The sequence below is a fragment of the Diplotaxodon limnothrissa genome, linkage group LG19, assembly GCF_057381915.1.
Source record: "Diplotaxodon limnothrissa isolate DT_005_m linkage group LG19, D_limnothrissa_male_GT1.1, whole genome shotgun sequence".
Classification (NCBI taxonomy): Eukaryota; Metazoa; Chordata; class Actinopteri; order Cichliformes; family Cichlidae; genus Diplotaxodon; species Diplotaxodon limnothrissa.
The window spans coordinates 11,049,028-11,065,574 of record NC_140614.1 but is presented as its reverse complement, the minus strand read 5'-3'; the positions used below and the strand labels follow the sequence as shown (position 1 = coordinate 11,065,574).

Below are 16,547 nucleotides of genomic sequence, written 5' to 3'. Positions count from 1 at the left end.
CTGCGTCGCCGTTCCTGGAGAATGCGAACAAACTGCGACCTGCTGAGCAGCTGCTACTTCGAGAAACGGGAATCTGCAGCAGTCGGTCTCCCAGACTCCTACAGATGTGCGTCATAGTGGAAACTTGCACTCATTTAAATAAAACAGCATTTCCTGTCACGAGAGCCGAGGCCCGCTCGGCTCCTTTCATTTTACCGGTTACCGGCGGGCCCGTGCGAGCAGACTCTCTGTAAATAAAGATCAACAAAACGTTTGTGTGACCTTCATCCTGCCACAGCGAGACTCACGTGGCTCCTCGTGTTCACAGATTAGTATCGATTCTATCAGAGTCTGATATATAACGCAGCTGCTGACGTTAGGCCTGTGAGGACAGCGCGGCTGCACAGGGTCATTAGACATAAGAAGTGGAAATAAAAAGAGGAGGATGTAATATATGCACACAGAAAAAAAAGAGGAACATAAAGAGGCAGCGAATGGAGCCACAGACAGAAGGAAACAGTGGGACTCACTTTTGTTATAGCAGGTGGTAAGCACAGCCTTATCTGCAGGACTGGCGCCGATGTGCCATATCTCCCCAGCTTGGTGCAGAAGGACGTTCTTATTAATGATGTTATTCTCATCATCAAAGTCAATGATGTGGATCTGAAAGAAAAGCAGAGATGTGCTGAGGATGAGGCTGAAAAACACCCGGTGCAACTCCCTCCACTCACACCGACTGCAGTTCAAAGCGCCTCTGATTCCTCCGAATGAAGAAGAAGAAAGTTCCTCTTTTATTTTAATGTGACAGTAAAAGTAATTTCAAGGCAGACGTCGCTTTGGTTCAGTTTTTTCTTTTTTTACCCCGTAAACTTCACACGGCTGAAGATCTTCATCTCGATTTGGCCTTCAAAGCAGCGATTAAGACACTGTGAGAGGAGCTGTTGGATTCACGCTGGAGACGTCGGGGAAGGAAAGCCAACCGATGAGGGCTCAGCGGCGTTGGCTCTCTTTACACAGCGCTACATGAGATGACACGTGTCATCCCTCTCATCCTTCTCCGTGGACACTGTGGACGTTTCAGGAGGCCTGTGACGCCATCTTCAGCACCTGAACTGTAAACTCTCCCATCTTCCTCAGGAAACTTCACAAAGTTTCTCCGAGCTCTGCTTACAAAAGCTTCATCTCACAGACTCTCTTTACTTAAACAGGCGGCGAGCGAACTTTATCAGACATGAAATGAAGACTTTAAAATCGTCTTAACAAATAAGAAAATATTGTTTCATTTTCCATTTATCAGCAGAAAGAATTTAAGGAAAATGATTCTGACCCAGAGCGAATCAGCGACAGCAGATTTTTATCTCTGAGGGTGGATGTTAAACTGATTTGGCTCCAACTTTAACAGACTTTATGTTTCCAGCCGCGAAGGCGTAACGTGGACGTCTCCTGTTATGGAGCTACAATGGACCAAAAATGCTGGAAAAACTATCAAAAAGCACCAAATTTGGACCCACGTGTGTAATTCTGTAACAACTGATAGTTTGAAAGTAAAATGTGCCGCGGCTAAAGTTACTATGAAACCAGCTGATTCTGGGGGTAACGTGCTGCTGACCCTGCACTTTTCACCGTGAAATGAGAAGTGAATTCTTGCGTTTAACGTCCTTCAAATGTCCGCCTCCTTTCACCAGCTTTTGTGCCAGCGTGCAGCCGGCTCGGCGTCCCAGCGAGGCTCTCCGGCACGAGTCGCAGTGCCTTCGCTGTGAGCTGGAGTAATCGTGGAGCGCACTTGAAAACACCGCTGAGTGTTTTACAGCGCACGAGTTCAACAAACAAGCCAAAGTTTTATCCAGGAGAAGTTAATGGAAACTCCTCCTCGCTGCGCTCCTTTCATTAGATGGAAATCTATTCTGAGAGGGTCCTCGATTGAATGCGGTTCAGGGCCCGCGCCGCAGTAAAAAAGTGAGGGTCTCAAGGTTTGATCAGACAATTAATGGAGGTTTCTCCCATAAGAAAGACACTTACGGCACCTCGGGGGATCGTTAATGGGGTTGCGCTGGACAATAACTCCTTCCCGGCACTTCCACTCCCCTCGCCTGCACTACTTTTACAGGCTGAACAAGAGGATGAAAGCAGGAGGTGTGAGGAGGTGGAGGAGGAGTGGCAGCATCCTTCAGCCTCCTCAAAGTCAGCTCGGCGGCTATTAACCTTGAGTTGGACTGCGACGAGCAAAAAATTATTAGGCAAAGTTATAATTTTATGGCGGTGGGGGAGCAGTACAAATAAATTCAGGCCGGCGGGACAGGGTAATTGGAGGGCCCGGTAATAGGGTCTACCCCCCCCCCTAATGAACCTAGGTGAGAGAGGAGACAGAAGTCCCGGCCCTCCTCCCCCAGGTGATTTATCCCCCGTTCTTCCTAGCCTGGAGAGTGACTCACAGCCTTCAGCCGCTCGGGCAGCCGGCCCAGCGCTTTTAATTATGTGCCAATGGAAGAGGAGGAGGAGCTGGTAAAATACAGGGGGGTGAGGGATGCACGAGCCTGGCTCGTGGACCCCGCGTCACGGGCTCCTGCAGCAAAGCTCTTTAGCCGCACTGATGACAGTAAGCAGGAGGAGCAGCGAGCGGGCGAGAGGTGCCAAGCTCGGGCGCTTTATCTCGTTACACTCAAAAAAATGAATGAGGTGGATTGTTCAGTGTATATTAATTATTTATTTTCATTTTACTTAAAATATATGTTTTTGTTAAGTTAACATATGTTTTTCTAATCAAGTCTACGTAATTGTGTCTATTATTCAACGTACATAATACTAATGTGTTACTTGATCGCATAACATTTAAGTTAAGTCAATTAGGATCGATATACCTTGTATATCCACAAGGTGGCAGTAATGCAAAAACAGTTGTAATGAAACCGCGCAGAACAAGAAGGTTTCACGGCTTGTGCCTGCTCATGCACAAGACTTCAAATTTAACTGAAAAAGGCTGTTTTGGCGCCAAGCTGCTGTTTCTTTGAGAGGTAAGACCACTTTTTTCTTTGACTATGTTGTGTAGTATCTATATGTCCAGCATGGTTATATTTTGCGTTTGTCTTACAAGACATGTTATATCGTTTGCGTGTGCTTGTTTTACATTAGTTTTACTGGGTCCTGGACATGCTTATTTTGTGGACTGTGTAAGAAACATTTTTATTGTTTTTTGTTTTATTAAGGGATTAGCTACAGGGGTTCATGGGGTTATTCTTTCAAGGGGTTATTTTTCCATTTGCTTTCTTGGGATTCCTTTTCTGTAATCCGAGAGTCGGAAATATCGAATAGGATAGCAAGGATAGCATAAAGTGACATTTAAAATCCAAAAAGTCAAGGGCGAAAGCCACTGTGACACCATTGTTCTGCTCTATCAGTAATCTGTATTATGTAAAAATGGTCTGTAAATACAGCATGTTTCCTAGCGGAGTTATACATATCAATGTAGTTATAAATTACAGTTTGTGAAAGTACACACTTACTTTTTTTAATAAAATTATTCAAGACATATGAGTGGACAGACAATGGAGGTCGACAGACCTGGTGATAATTGCTTCTATAGAAAGTTAGCACATGGCAGTGTCAATCTCTTGCTTTTCTTCTGAGTAGTATTTTATTTAGTTGTAATTCAAACAATAATTTGCTTCTTGAAATTAAGGAATTAATTTTTTTTTTCTTTATAAATCTCAGATCCTGCCTTTACCTGCTCCCTCCTATACTGATGTGGTGTATGTGGTATTGCTGAGCTTGTATGTGGTATGTGAACTGTTATACTTTTAAAAACAAAACTGTTTTATAAGTTAAGTTTTCTTTTGTGACCCATCCCATGCCCCTGTTATTTCTTCTCCACATCTGAACCATGGTTGCAGTTCAAGGGCCTGAGGCATGAAATTCTTTTCAGATCAGCTGTGATCAATATTTTTTGGAACTTGATAAATAACAATAAAAGCTGTAATGGCTCCATTAGCATTTTGTGTAAATGTTTGTGTTAAAATTATAGCTTTAATGAGGTCTTACTACATTAGTTTTAGTTTGTATATGTGTACATATAGTATGTATATTTACAGTACAGTATGTTGTGTTTGTTGACATATTTTCAGGTGGAAGCAGAATATGTGAGGATTACTACTGCTGCACATGTTCCAAGGCTTTTTACACAACTTGACCAATACACTGACCAGCTCATAAAAGTCTTCAAGAAAAAAGGAGGCGTTGCAGGGAAGAAAATTAGACAAACTTTGGCCCCAGCCACACAGGTGCGTTATTCTGTTGGTAGCAAAATATTATGGCTAATAAGATCATTTTCAAATTTAAACAGCTAGTGTATGGTAGCTGCACAGTGCACTTACATTTATATTAAGCAAGACAAAGTTTGGTACTCAAAACGTTGGAAAATTAAAATTACCTAAACATATGTAAAATCTGATCCCTTGATTTAGGTTAAACCAGAAGTGAATGTTTTTATGTTATGTTTTGAATGCAAAAAAGATGATGTATTAGTTTGTCTTTACCTCCATTATGGACATATATAATGTGGTGGAAACCCTGCCCAACAGGTTAACTATTCATGTCCATGTGATGATTAGTTGGTCTTGTGTACATGTCTATCTGTGCAGTGGATATGTCATTCATTTTGCGTATAATGTGAGTTTCTGTCATCCTAAAGTATATCTGTTTTCTCTTCCTGTATCTCTGCCACTCTCTACAGAAGGAAACCATTGAAAAGGGGAGGGAGTGTGTCCTCAGGGCACTACCTTTTTACCTGAATGAAGACCCAAGCATCCTCTTCAAAGAATAATTGGTTGGTAATTTTAGTTTAGTTTTTTATCTGTATTAACCAAATTTTGAATAACTAATGTTGTTGCATGTTGTAATGTTGTTGTTGTTGTAATTTGCATGGAACCTGTTTAAATGTTTTGGGAAATCTTCTTGTATACCCAAACTATTTATATTTATCGTTGAATCTGTAGTCTAAAATAGTGGCGCACTGGGGTGCATGTTCCTAATATTGTGTTTACGTCATTAAAGGGTAGCTTTGGCCCTTTTTCTTTCTTTTTTTAAAACTGGATGCCATTTTTCTATGTTTTTGTGTCTAAGCTACAGCTGTTCAGAGGGAGCTGGAACAAATTACCCTTGCTATCTTTACCATCGAAAGAGCTGATGCCAGCACTCCTCCAGCCGATGTGGGTATAACCATCTAGTGTGTCCTGCATGACCTGGAAGACCTGGCCTCTGCATGTGCACTCTTAATGGGTGGGATATATGCACTGAATCTCAGTTAACCTCAAGACTGAAAGCTAAGAGACAAAAGTATTGAGATTTAAAGGATTTAATTGAGAGATGATACTGCACCAGAAATGTTGAAGGGTGGTGTGTATATTAGCGTTCAAGGCATATTGTTATGAGGTAGAAATATGTTCATATTCAGTTTGTGTTACATTGTGTGCATTGTAAAGGTAATTGCAATACATACTAAAAATAAGGGTAAGTTAGGAGGTTGATCTGATATCCTCGTGTTGGTGTTGTTCCCAGATCATCATACTAAATGTTGTTCCAGGATCAACATTGCAAGTGACCAATCAGAATGTTGTGACGTCATACTTTTGCGACTTCGGGAAAAACCGGCGTAAAACAAAAAACTGTACTTAAGCTGCGTGAAACCGCCTCTGTCCGCCGATCAACTGACCCTAACCCTAACCGTAACCCTTTAATAAACAGTAAGCAGAATTGATATTGTCCTTGCAACATTGGAATTTCATAAATGCACGAATGGCTTGGAATAGAATAACGTCACAACAATGTGATTGGTCACTTGCAATGTTGAACCTGGAACAACATTTTCATGATGGTCTGGGAACAACACCAACACGAGGATATCAGATCATCCAAGTTGGGAATGCAGGATGAATGTATATTTTGTGGACTTTTAAAGACGAACAATTGTTTCCATGTTAAAATGTTTACATCTGAAGTTTTTTGCCCAAACACTGGTAAAATAAATGTTGACAGTGGCAAGTGTTAAATGGTTACTGCTGTGCTGTTGCAAAAAAACTGAACGCTGACAAGCTGTTTTATTGTTAGACCATAATGTTGGCATGTTTTGTTAAAGTTTTATTTGGGATGGTGATGTAATTTTCTTTGATTGCTAATATCAGTGGACTATTTATTATTATTATTATTATTATTATTATTATTATTATTATTATTATTGTTGTTACATTTTTTTTTTTTTAAATTGTGGCTGTTGAGGTGGACACTTCACTTTGCATTGTTAAAGGAAAGCACTTCATTGGCATTGTGTTACTGGACTGACCCTAAGCAATCATTGCAAATAGCAACTTTGCTATCCATTTTAGACACTAAAAGAAAAAAACACTCACAGACCTTACTAGCATCACATGTGCATAACTCGACTGTCATCTTATCAATGTGTCATCTTCAATGCGTTTTTTTTCTCTTCTATTTCTGGTAGATACAGACATTTAATTTAAAGTCTTGATGTTGCATCTGTCTACATACTGTTAATTACTAACCCTAATGAGCTGTTGTGTTTTATTTTGGACTGGGTTTACACAAATGCTCACTGAATGTGTTGGCAATAAAATAAATTTTAAAAAATAAGTTGGATGTACTTAATTCATTTGTGTGGAACCTGTTGACAAAATAGATTTATGTAAAACTAATTAATAAAGCACAAGGTGGCTGAAAATATAATATTTGAATTAATCTAACTTAAATTTAACATTTTACTGCCACAAATAAGAAATGTGTTGAAGTAACTAATCTAAACTATCTAACCTGAAAATATATCATCTATGTTCATACAACATAACTTGATTTAGTTAGTCTTAAATATGTCTTGTTAATCTTAAGTAGTTTTTTTTTAATTAGATGAACTAAAGATTTTTGCTTTAAACTAACATAATTCAATTTCGTGGAACCTGTTGACAAAATAATTTTAATTAAAGTCAACGTTTCATTTTTTTGAGTGTAGCGGCCTTAAATGCCACGATCTGTCACCGCAGCGACTGGTCTCTGAGGGATCTGAGAGGGGCTCGGCGTGTGGAGATACTTCCACTCCGCATTACGCTTAATGGGAGGTGGAGAGGGCAGCGGGCTTACGGGTGTAGCACGAGCTGTCGGGGCTGAAATGGCAATCGGAAAAATGGTTTTCATGGGAGTTCAAAGCAAACCGAGCGAACCGGTGCTGACGACCACCGCGCTCCTGATTCAATGGTCCCCCCGAAACCCAGGAAACAAAGACTTTAGAACAAGGCCCGCAGCCCTGCAGCGCGACACACCAGTAAAACCAGCAGGATCACAAACTGCAGCCATCACCGACTCAAGGTTACACCAGTCAGTCTTTCCACCAGAATCAGCTGATCATTCATGAAGCCATGCAAGATTTTAGTGATGATTTAGTCTGACTGTGAAAACTGATCTGGTCGCAGTTTTGTTTCATGTCACGCGGAGATCTGCTGCATGTGTGAAGTTATGATCCCCCCCCCCCCCCCCCCCCCAGTGTGTGTAGCCGGAGGTCCTGGAACATGTTCACGGTATGGAGGTAAAGCTGGCATCAGCTGACCGTCCTGTGATGTCATCGGGACTGACACGTCTCACCGTCGGCCTTTAAAGCAAACAGCCCGCTGAACAAACGAGCGGCACGACTGAAATCTGCAGCAGGTTTAGGAGGACGGCGCTCGGGCATGCAATAAGAAATCCCGCAGATCGACCGGGACGCGTTGTCACCGTTCCCGACGAGCTGCGCGTTAGCCTCGCTAAACAAGACTTGGACTGCAGCGCGTCTGCGCTCGGTGCCAGACTGTTTTCACACTGACGTCTGCCAGGAAACAGGCTCGCTTATTCAAGGCACAAATCTCTCCCTCGCTTTCACACAGCTAATTATTTCTCCCCCGTTTAGAGCCAACTGTTTCTGTCATCTGTCTCCGTAATGACCTCTGCAAGATGTGCATGCATGCTCTCATTCTTCCTGCACCACACACACGCACCACACACACACACACGTTTTCACAGAGAAAACACACAAACAGTTCAGACGTCCATGTGGAGAGGAGCTGATATTAATTCTAAATATAACCATTGAACACATAATTAATCATCAATATCTTTAAAGCTGAATATAGAGTCTATAACATGGTTACAAACTCATAAACCATGTGAATAAAAGCCTTCAGCTGCCTGTAACACAGCGTCTCTGAGGATGCTAACACAGAAAGTCCTGATTACTTTACATATCTGGCCTCTGACCCCTGGTTTGGAGGTCTGTAGAGACACTGAACTTTGATTTCCTGCGTCCTTTCCTTTGAACCTGCTGAGTGCTTTCAAACACATCAAACCAGGGATCCACCTCCAGTCCTGCAGCTTTCAATGCATCCTTGATGGCAGGACAGCAGCTCTTGAGGACTGGAGTTGGACACCCCTGCATTAAACCTCATTAAACTTCATTTGAATGAATGTTTAAATTCTCATATGTATGTACAGGCACAGTTCAGAAGCATTGTTTCCAGGTGTCCTGTGAGACCCTAACAGAGGACAAAGGCACCCTGACAACACTGGGACACACACACCCCTCTGCACGGTAAGGTGGGGCTTCACGGAGGAGAAAGAAGCCGAGCAGGAACCAAAGGAACAAGACTGTGAACACAAGCAGGCAAAAGGAGCTTCCTCTGAAGGGCGGCTGCCTCTCCCTTAGAGATCAGGTGAGGAGTTCCGGAGCTCAGAGCAGAGCCGCTGCTCCTCCACACTGAGACCAGGACGTCTCCTGGGCGGGCCGTTTCATAAACGTCCTACTGTGAGGAGCCCTGAGGCGGACCCAGACACCTCGGTGCTCCCCCAGATGAGTGGGAGGAGGTGGCTGGGGTCTGGACTTGAGATGACTCAGGGTCTAAAAGGTGTATTTCTTTGTTTTTACTAAAATAAACACACTCCTTATTTACATGGTTATGTGTGTAATCAGCTTTAAAGGCCCATTGTAAGCAGGAAACCCGTTAAAGTCGCAAAGTGGGAGGAAATTTAAATCTTAGCTGTGATTTAGTGATGAATAAAATTAATTTCTCCAAGTTTCTTTTTCCATCAGTTTGTGTCTTTGTCTGGTAGGAGTCTGGCTGCTGCTCAGTTAAGAAACTTCTATACTCAAAACATTAAAACTCAAAGAACCACTACAGCGAGGCCGTTTATCTTTATAAATGCTTATAAGTCAGAAACCAAAAAGGTGTAATCTCACAAGTATCCAAAAGTCTTCATTACTTCAACAAGCGTTCAATGAAGTCCATAAAGGAAAAAAGATGGGGGAAAGAGGGGTGCAGTGACCACAGAGGAAGAATGGCAACACATTTGTTTATTTCATTGGAAAACCAGGAATCACAGGTGTGGAAGGAAAGGTGTGCTGGAAAATTCCTGCCGTGTTTTATTACCCCAGCTCCAAAGGCGCACTATGATGATGGAGGCTCTGTGGCTCGGAGGCAGCACACCGCTACCATATATTTGGGGACTGTACGAATATTAAAAATTACTGGAGTGTTTTTGTTGTGATGTTTCCACGCCTCCCCCGGGTCCCTGTTTTTTAGTATTTACATGATTTCGCCTAATCCCGAGCTCCCCGTCACCTGTGGACAGGTGCTTCTCACCTGGTTGTCAAACTTGAGTGACTGCGTGCCCACGAGGAAGCGAACAGCGTCGGTCTCAGCTGTCTGCGCCGTCAGAGCTCGAGCCTGCGGAGTAACGAAGTACAGAGTAAGGATTACATACAAGATTCCAGCGCAGAGGCAGCTGACAGACAGCTCGACGGGAATGAATGGAGCCGCAGTGAAGCAGCAGCACCTGAAACTCGAGCCCGTAAATGACGGGAGCGTCGTCCTCCATTTGCGCTGCGTCCTCTGCGCGGTTTGATTCTTTTAATGAAAGGCTTCGCTCAGAAAGCGCCTCTGCGCTCCTTTCTGCTCCAAACACAACACAGCGCCTCACTTCCGCGATTTAAAACTGAAACGTACGGATAGCATGCGCAACGACGGCCGTGTGACGACACTTACGCTTTAAAAACAACGTAGAAGAAGATCCGGAATAGCAACCATGAAACGTGTCCTCTCTGACGCACCGTACTAGTAGCTGTACTGTGTGACGCATGCGTGTTACAGGCGCGTCTGTCAGGTTGCAGTACGGTAAGTAAACAGTCCGTCCTGCTTCTCTTCCTGGTCTTTTATGCGTTTGCGGCTGTTTGTGCGGTGATGTTAGCGGCAGCGGAGCAGCTGAAGACGCTCTGCGCTGTTTTAAAACACTGTTAGCGGCATTTGACGGTTAGCGGCTCGGCTGGCTAACCTGAGCTAGTTGGCTAAAGTAGCACTAGCATGACAGACAGACCCAATAACCGGTTTTACCGACTTGGTAATCCGAGTACCGGCTCCTGTGTAATCGTGAATAAAAGGCCGAGCAGCTCTGGTGCTGCAGCTCAGTGCTGACAGAGACGGAGATACCATACTGTGTTTACAGTTACAGGAAGCGACGAGACTACAGGAAGTGGGATTCATGCTGATTTAAGGTATCTGACATTCAAAATAAACCACACCAGAGGCTTCCTGGAGGCTGTTTAAAGAGCTGACGGGCAGAAACCAAGCTGTGCTGGCCCAGAGGTCACTGCAACCACACGTTTAACCACGGTTTAATCGAGGTAGCCTCAAACACCCTCAGAGGTTACAGATCCTACAGTCAAAATATCAGGACGCAGTAACTACTTTTAAATAAACACCTGCGGTGATCGGTCTGTGTCATCACTGTGGGCGAGCTTTGGCCCGCTCTTCTTTCAGTCGTTGAGGTTTGCAGCATTCGTTCATGCACAGCTCTTTGAGCAGCACTTTGGTCTCGTTTGTTCCAGAGGTCTTGTGTTTTGTTCAGATGCAGCTTTTTCTGGTTCCCTGAGCATCGCAGGGTCTGACCTCGGGGTGAATTTGCTGGGCCGTCCACTCCTGAGACGATTGTGTCATTGCGTGAACGCATCTTAGTGCTCCAGACCTCCAAACTTCTCGTTTCACAGAGGTGCTCACCCTGATGATGATCAGTTAATAAATGCATTTGATTAGCAATGTTTCCCTGCGTCTCATCCTCTTAATTCCTGTGGAAGCGGTGAGGGTGGAATTTTTTTCCCGCCGTTGGCACGCCTGCTTTGTAGTCCCAGCTCTCACTTTATTCTTTAAACATCTTTGAAAGTTTAAAGTTGTCCCAAAAATTTGAGTCTTAATGACTGAATCTCTTTTGTTGTCTTTTACACCGTTTTGACAGTCAAACTTTCTGAAAGTTTAGTTTTACAGTTCACGTTACACCAACAGTGAGACGATGTCACCAACCCTAAAAACATCTTTCTACTTGTTTCCAGCTTGTAGTTTTCCTCTACAGGCATAAATTACACATCATAACTGGACATTTTTGTCCTCTTTCACCTGATGTTTCTGTCCCGTGACGCAGAGACTAGTGATGGGCAGATGAAGCCCCATGAAGCACTGAAGCTTTTCATCCAATTGGTTCACCCCAACGCGAAGCTTCATGAAGCTTCATTTGCTCTAGCAGGACACCTACTGGACGTAAAAATAATAGCTGGCATGAATTTGAAGAGTGTGGCATTTTGCACACAGCCTGTAAATGTCAACAACAAAAGGAGTGTGTAAAACATGTATATTGTAGTGATGGCAGTATACTGTGTATATTTATAGTGGCAGTATGGGAAATGATTATTTGGAAATGCTTGAAATGGAAATGATCATTTACTGTGAGGTGAGGTGTGGTTGGGGTGTGGACAGTGGTTGTGCTTTTGTAACGTTGAGGTATGGACAGCTACACACTGAGGCGTCAGTCCTGCCTGTTCACATTTTATTCTGTAAAAACTAAATTTTCACTGCTTTTATGGCCTTTTTAGTGGGGAGAACATAGCTAGGATTTAATGATTTAACAAATCTTTTGAATCCTTTGTCCTCCACAATGCTAAATGGCTGGGAGTCCTCAATCACCATGCTGACCAGGTCTTCATCTATTTGAGATTGTTCTCCTGAGGAAAGACAATAAAGATAAAGCACAAATATAAATATCACATACGTAACTTATAACAGTTGTATAATATTGTTATATCATTTAGTAACATTACTGCATCCTATATTATCATTGCATTTGATGGCTCACCTGGTCTTGCTCCACAATCGGTGTTCCCCTTATTCTCATGCAAAGCTCTGTAGTGCCTAAGCGTGGATAAGGTGTTGTTGTTGTTATATCCCAGCTCCCTGGCACATAGAAAACGCTTCACCTTGTACAAAAGTCAAGACAGCTCAACATAAATTGTATTGCACCATCAGTATCATCAAAATACATCTTCTGTAGAAATTTACATACCTTGTTGGGAGGAATAAGATCAAAATGTTCCCACACAGGGGAGGACATCCTCCTCTTCTTAGCTGGCTCCATTCTCTCCTGACTTTCCTCACTCTCATAAACCTCCAAACGGTCTCCAAACTCTCACTAACCGCAACTCTCCATCAAACACCCACATTTTTGAATGAAGTCTGAGGGGTTTATATCGCTGTCATATCTCGCGGCAAAGTTCGAACCACTTCATGAACCAGTCACGTGGTACAGCCGGGCAGCGAGGCTTCGGACGTCATCATTTTCAGCTCCTCCCATAAATGAAGCAAGCCTCGATACGCGCTTCGCGGAAACGCCCCCTCCATTACTCGACACACGCTCCGAAGCCTCGATACAGAACGTCCCATCACTAGCAGAGACCTGTAATAAAATTTGAAAACAATAAAGAATGACAGGAAATGAGTGTTCCTGCTTCACAGGAACGCCACACAACAATGAGAGGAATTGTTGGTTCATGTGTTTGTGTGTTTCTGTGTGCAGAGCAGTGAGATGGACAGCGGGGAAGCTCACGCCCAGCGGCCGGTCTCCTTGGACATCGCCGTAGAGGATGTAAACCAGGAAGTCTCGGCTCCGGCCCCTCCTGAGGCGACCACAGGTCAGACTCCGCCCACAGACGGTGGTCTGCCCCAGGAGGACAGCATCGATCTAGGTCGGGACTTTGCCACACCACAGGAGGACAGCAGCGCCACGCCCTCAGAGAGCCTCATGGACAAGCTCAACGACCAGATGATGGAGAGCGTCATGATTTCTGATTCGCCCAATAACAGCGAGGAGGATGACGTGGTGCCTATCGATTCCCTCCTGGATGGAGGCGAGGAGGAGGAGGAGGAGAACGCGGTGGAGGGAAACCAAGAGGAGCAGAGCGAGATCGGACAGAATACGACTGAGATTAAAGTTTCGGTGGAGGAGCAGGAGGACGGAGGCTCGCAGGAAAAACCAGAGGAAGTGGCGACCAGCGCCGTTTCCCCGGGTGACGTGAAGAGTCTGTCTGACAGTCGCAGCAAGGAAGCGGCGCCGGAGATCACCAGAGCGACCAAACCAAAGGACGAGCCTGTCCCCGTGTGCACCATATTCAGCCAGGGCACCCAGCCCAAGTCTTTAGTGCCCGACGGCTTCCAGCCCACCCTCATCAAGTCGCCCAGCTTCAGCATGGGCGGCGGCGAAGACACCGTGACGCCCAGTAAGATGGCGGGGGCGCTTGTGTGCCAGCCCAGCCCGAGCCTCAGCAAGTTCTTCACAGATAACGGACAGACCAACCCGGCGTCCGACTTCTTCGACTCCTTTACCGCCCCCTCCTCCTTCATCTCCGTGTCCAACCCCAATGCTGAGATCCCTCCAGGCTCCGCCGAAGCACCCGAGCACAAGCTCTCATCCACCTCCTCCTCTATCTCTACCCCCGGAGGGATCCTGGACTCTGGCGCTCCCACACCGAGCTCAGCGTTCGCCCCTGCTGAACCATCCCCCAAGCTCCAGCCACCCACACCTCAAACAGCCTCGGCTCCAGGCTCCGCCCCCACCTCAGCTCCAGCTGTCCCACCACAGCCCTTCAACCAGCTGTTTTCAGGCAGCGACGACGCGTTTGCGACGGCGCTGAGCCTGAACGAGGCAGACAGGCGCCACGATGCCTGGCTGCCGTGCGAGGAGACCAGGAAGGTGCTAATCTCCGTAGCAACGCAGCAGTACGGCCCCGCCTACTTGGAGAGCAGCAGACTGACCATGCCAGGACTCAAGTTTGACAACCTGCAGGTAGGAACTCTGATCCCTCAGCAGTAAACCCGCCCATGCTCGTGTTCAGGTGACTGCGAGGACGTTTCTGTTCTGTTGCTTTTGGATGATGTTGAATTTCTGTGTTTTTAAAAACAGGGCGACGCCGTCAAGGACCTAATGCTTCGTTTTCTGGGAGAGGCGGCGGCCGCGAAGCGTCAGGTCCTCACAGCCAACTTCGTGGATCAGTCCTTCAACGGCCTCAAACAGCTGATTGTGAGTCCTTTTAGTTTGTGAGCGGAGCATCGCTCGGCGTGAAACGGGACGTTTACGTGTGGGTGGAGCTGACGTTCTCCTCCACCTGCGCGGTGTCGTCTTCAACTCTGCACTAACCTGAGAAATTGTCACAGTTAATCTGCTGATTTCGTTGCTCTGATTTGTGCTGATTCTTTTCATTGTACACAAAGTTAATAGTTTCCTGTTTGAAACGGTGAAAAAGGTCGGCACCATCAGGTTGGAGGAGTGGGTGGAGCAGCAAATCATTTTGCTTGAAGTCATACACGTGGCAGACTTTCACGTTTTTATTTTTAGCATTTTTAAACACGTTATTAACTAAAACCAAGGAGTGCGGCTGAGTTTAGGAAAAGATCCTGATGAAGTCTTTGTTGTCTTGGTTTCCACGGTGACGTGCTAAGTGATTACTCGTGTCCATGAAGAGTTTTACACTTTGGCTCCACCCAAAGAGAGTCACCCACACGGTGATCACAGACTCAGGTGGGCCACTCGTGTTTACCTGCCTGATCACATGTGTGTATCTGCACACACGGGTCCATGAACACCGCACAGCGCAGAGGCACATCATAGAAATCTCAGAGAGCAGGAAGGTGACGTCTCCTGGGTCAGGTGACACTGGAGAGGATGATTTGAGGAGCTGGAGATGGTTTTACTTTTGTTGTTGTGCATAATTTGAACAGTGTTTTAAGTTAAATTCATGGAGTTGTTTGAAAGTGTATCTGCAGCTCTGATTGTAACCAGAAGAGCTCAGGCAGCTTTTGCAGATGGTCTAGAAACAGGTCACTCTGCATTTGTAATTCTTGCACCAGGCTCCTCGGCGGCAGCTGGAAGGCTCTGAGAGCTCGTGCTGTCCTGCAGGAGCTTTCTGGAGGTAAACGAGTAAAGCGGCGCTCGGCGTCCCGCGGCGGCTGCAGCCTGTCTGACCTCCTGACAGTCGGTGTTTCTGCTGAAGCCGCTGGCTGCTTTCGGTCTCAGCTGACTGAAAACAGTGAATCATTCGCCTCCTTTCTCTTCATATCCTGTTTCTTCTCCTGCCAAGCATAAAAATGCGTGTGTGTGTCTTTGTGACCACGCAGTCTCACCTCATTCCCTCCGCTGCTGCCATCCATCTCTTGTCTACCTCTGCAGCCCTCGTGCATTCCCTCCATCATCATTTCTGACCCACAAACGACCCTGAGAGACGCTTGTTATTTAAAACATATGCACAGCAGCAGCAGTGATGGAGAGAGGTGGAGTGGAGAGATGGAGAGGTGGAGATCCACTCTGCTCACAAGTTCTCTCTCTTCCTGCTGTGCCCATGTATTATGCATAGGACTGCTGTGCATATTTCAAGGGCCTTCTGGACTTGGTGTACACACACACACACACACACACACACACACACACACACACACACACACACACTCAATATGGTGCTTTCAGCCTGCAGTCAGCTGCACTATATGGCGTAGGTGAGTGTGTGAGGATCATACGCCGTCTGCTGATTGGTGTGGGTGGCTCCCCGGAGCAGGAGAGATGGCGAGGCAGGAAGGTGACGCGGGCTCGCCGATGAATGACGAGCAGAGAGAGCGAGCATCAAAGCAGGCTTCGCCTGGACTCACAACTTTTACCCACAGAGCCCATTAAAGATGGATGCAGCCGCCCTGATGTCACAGGTGGCCTTCGTTTTCCTGGAGGTCGCTGCTCGCGCTCACCTCCTGCTGTGTTTGGACGTTAGATTATTGGAGGCGAGCTGATAACAATGTCTGTAAAACAACAACCTTGTTTATTGAACAGTTATATCATTATGTGAAAGACTGAAAGGTCCAAAGCTGCTCCTGCACGTGGAGCGCTCTGGGATCCCTGTGACTCCTCCTCCTGGCTGTTCTGATCGGACCCCATTGGCTGAGACCTGGAGCTCACCAGACCTGGGTCCAGGTCGGGGCCCTGCGGTCCCTGTTCTGGGTTGGAAGTTGTCATCCTCATACGAGGTTTTCACACACATGTAAATAACGTATATAATCCACAGAAAGAGCCTAAAAGTGTGGATGAGGCAAGCTGTACAAAGCTTGTATATGAAGCAGTCCATTTACCGTCTACATAAGACTAGAAACGTTGGTGAAAGAATGGCTTGCTCAGTGAATTCCAGCGTG

At 45.6% G+C, this 16,547-nt stretch overlaps 2 protein-coding genes and 1 long non-coding RNA gene across 4 annotated transcripts in view; 2 read left to right on the top strand and 1 right to left on the bottom strand.

The window, feature by feature from the left end:
- Positions 1-9,965, bottom strand: part of eipr1 (EARP complex and GARP complex interacting protein 1) — a 61,359-nt gene extending 51,394 nt beyond the window's left edge. The window contains exons 1-3 of the mRNA XM_085342957.1: positions 9,838-9,965; positions 9,645-9,728; positions 510-642 (exon numbers count right to left, since the gene is read on the bottom strand). Of these exons, the coding sequence (XP_085199083.1) occupies positions 510-642; positions 9,645-9,728; positions 9,838-9,879 (259 nt within the window). The 5' untranslated portion in view covers positions 9,880-9,965. The remainder of the gene's footprint in view (positions 1-509; positions 643-9,644; positions 9,729-9,837) is intronic.
- Positions 2,904-4,799, top strand: LOC146611804 (uncharacterized). Its single transcript, XR_014904938.1, has 4 exons — positions 2,904-2,990; positions 3,688-3,753; positions 4,098-4,253; positions 4,706-4,799. It is a non-coding gene; the product is annotated as an uncharacterized LOC146611804 (long non-coding RNA).
- A 176-nt stretch (positions 9,966-10,141) lies between the features above and the next one.
- Positions 10,142-16,547, top strand: part of trappc12 (trafficking protein particle complex subunit 12) — a 31,157-nt gene continuing 24,751 nt past the window's right edge. Inside the window, exons 1-3 of one of the 2 annotated variants that reach the window (XM_085342452.1) lie at positions 10,142-10,175; positions 12,898-14,163; positions 14,281-14,397. In XM_085342452.1, the coding sequence (XP_085198578.1) occupies positions 12,907-14,163; positions 14,281-14,397 (1,374 nt within the window). In that variant the 5' untranslated portion in view covers positions 10,142-10,175; positions 12,898-12,906. Of the gene's footprint in view, positions 10,176-10,309; positions 10,553-12,897; positions 14,164-14,280; positions 14,398-16,547 lie in introns of those variants that run through there. The other variant, XM_085342453.1, reaches the window with a different exon arrangement.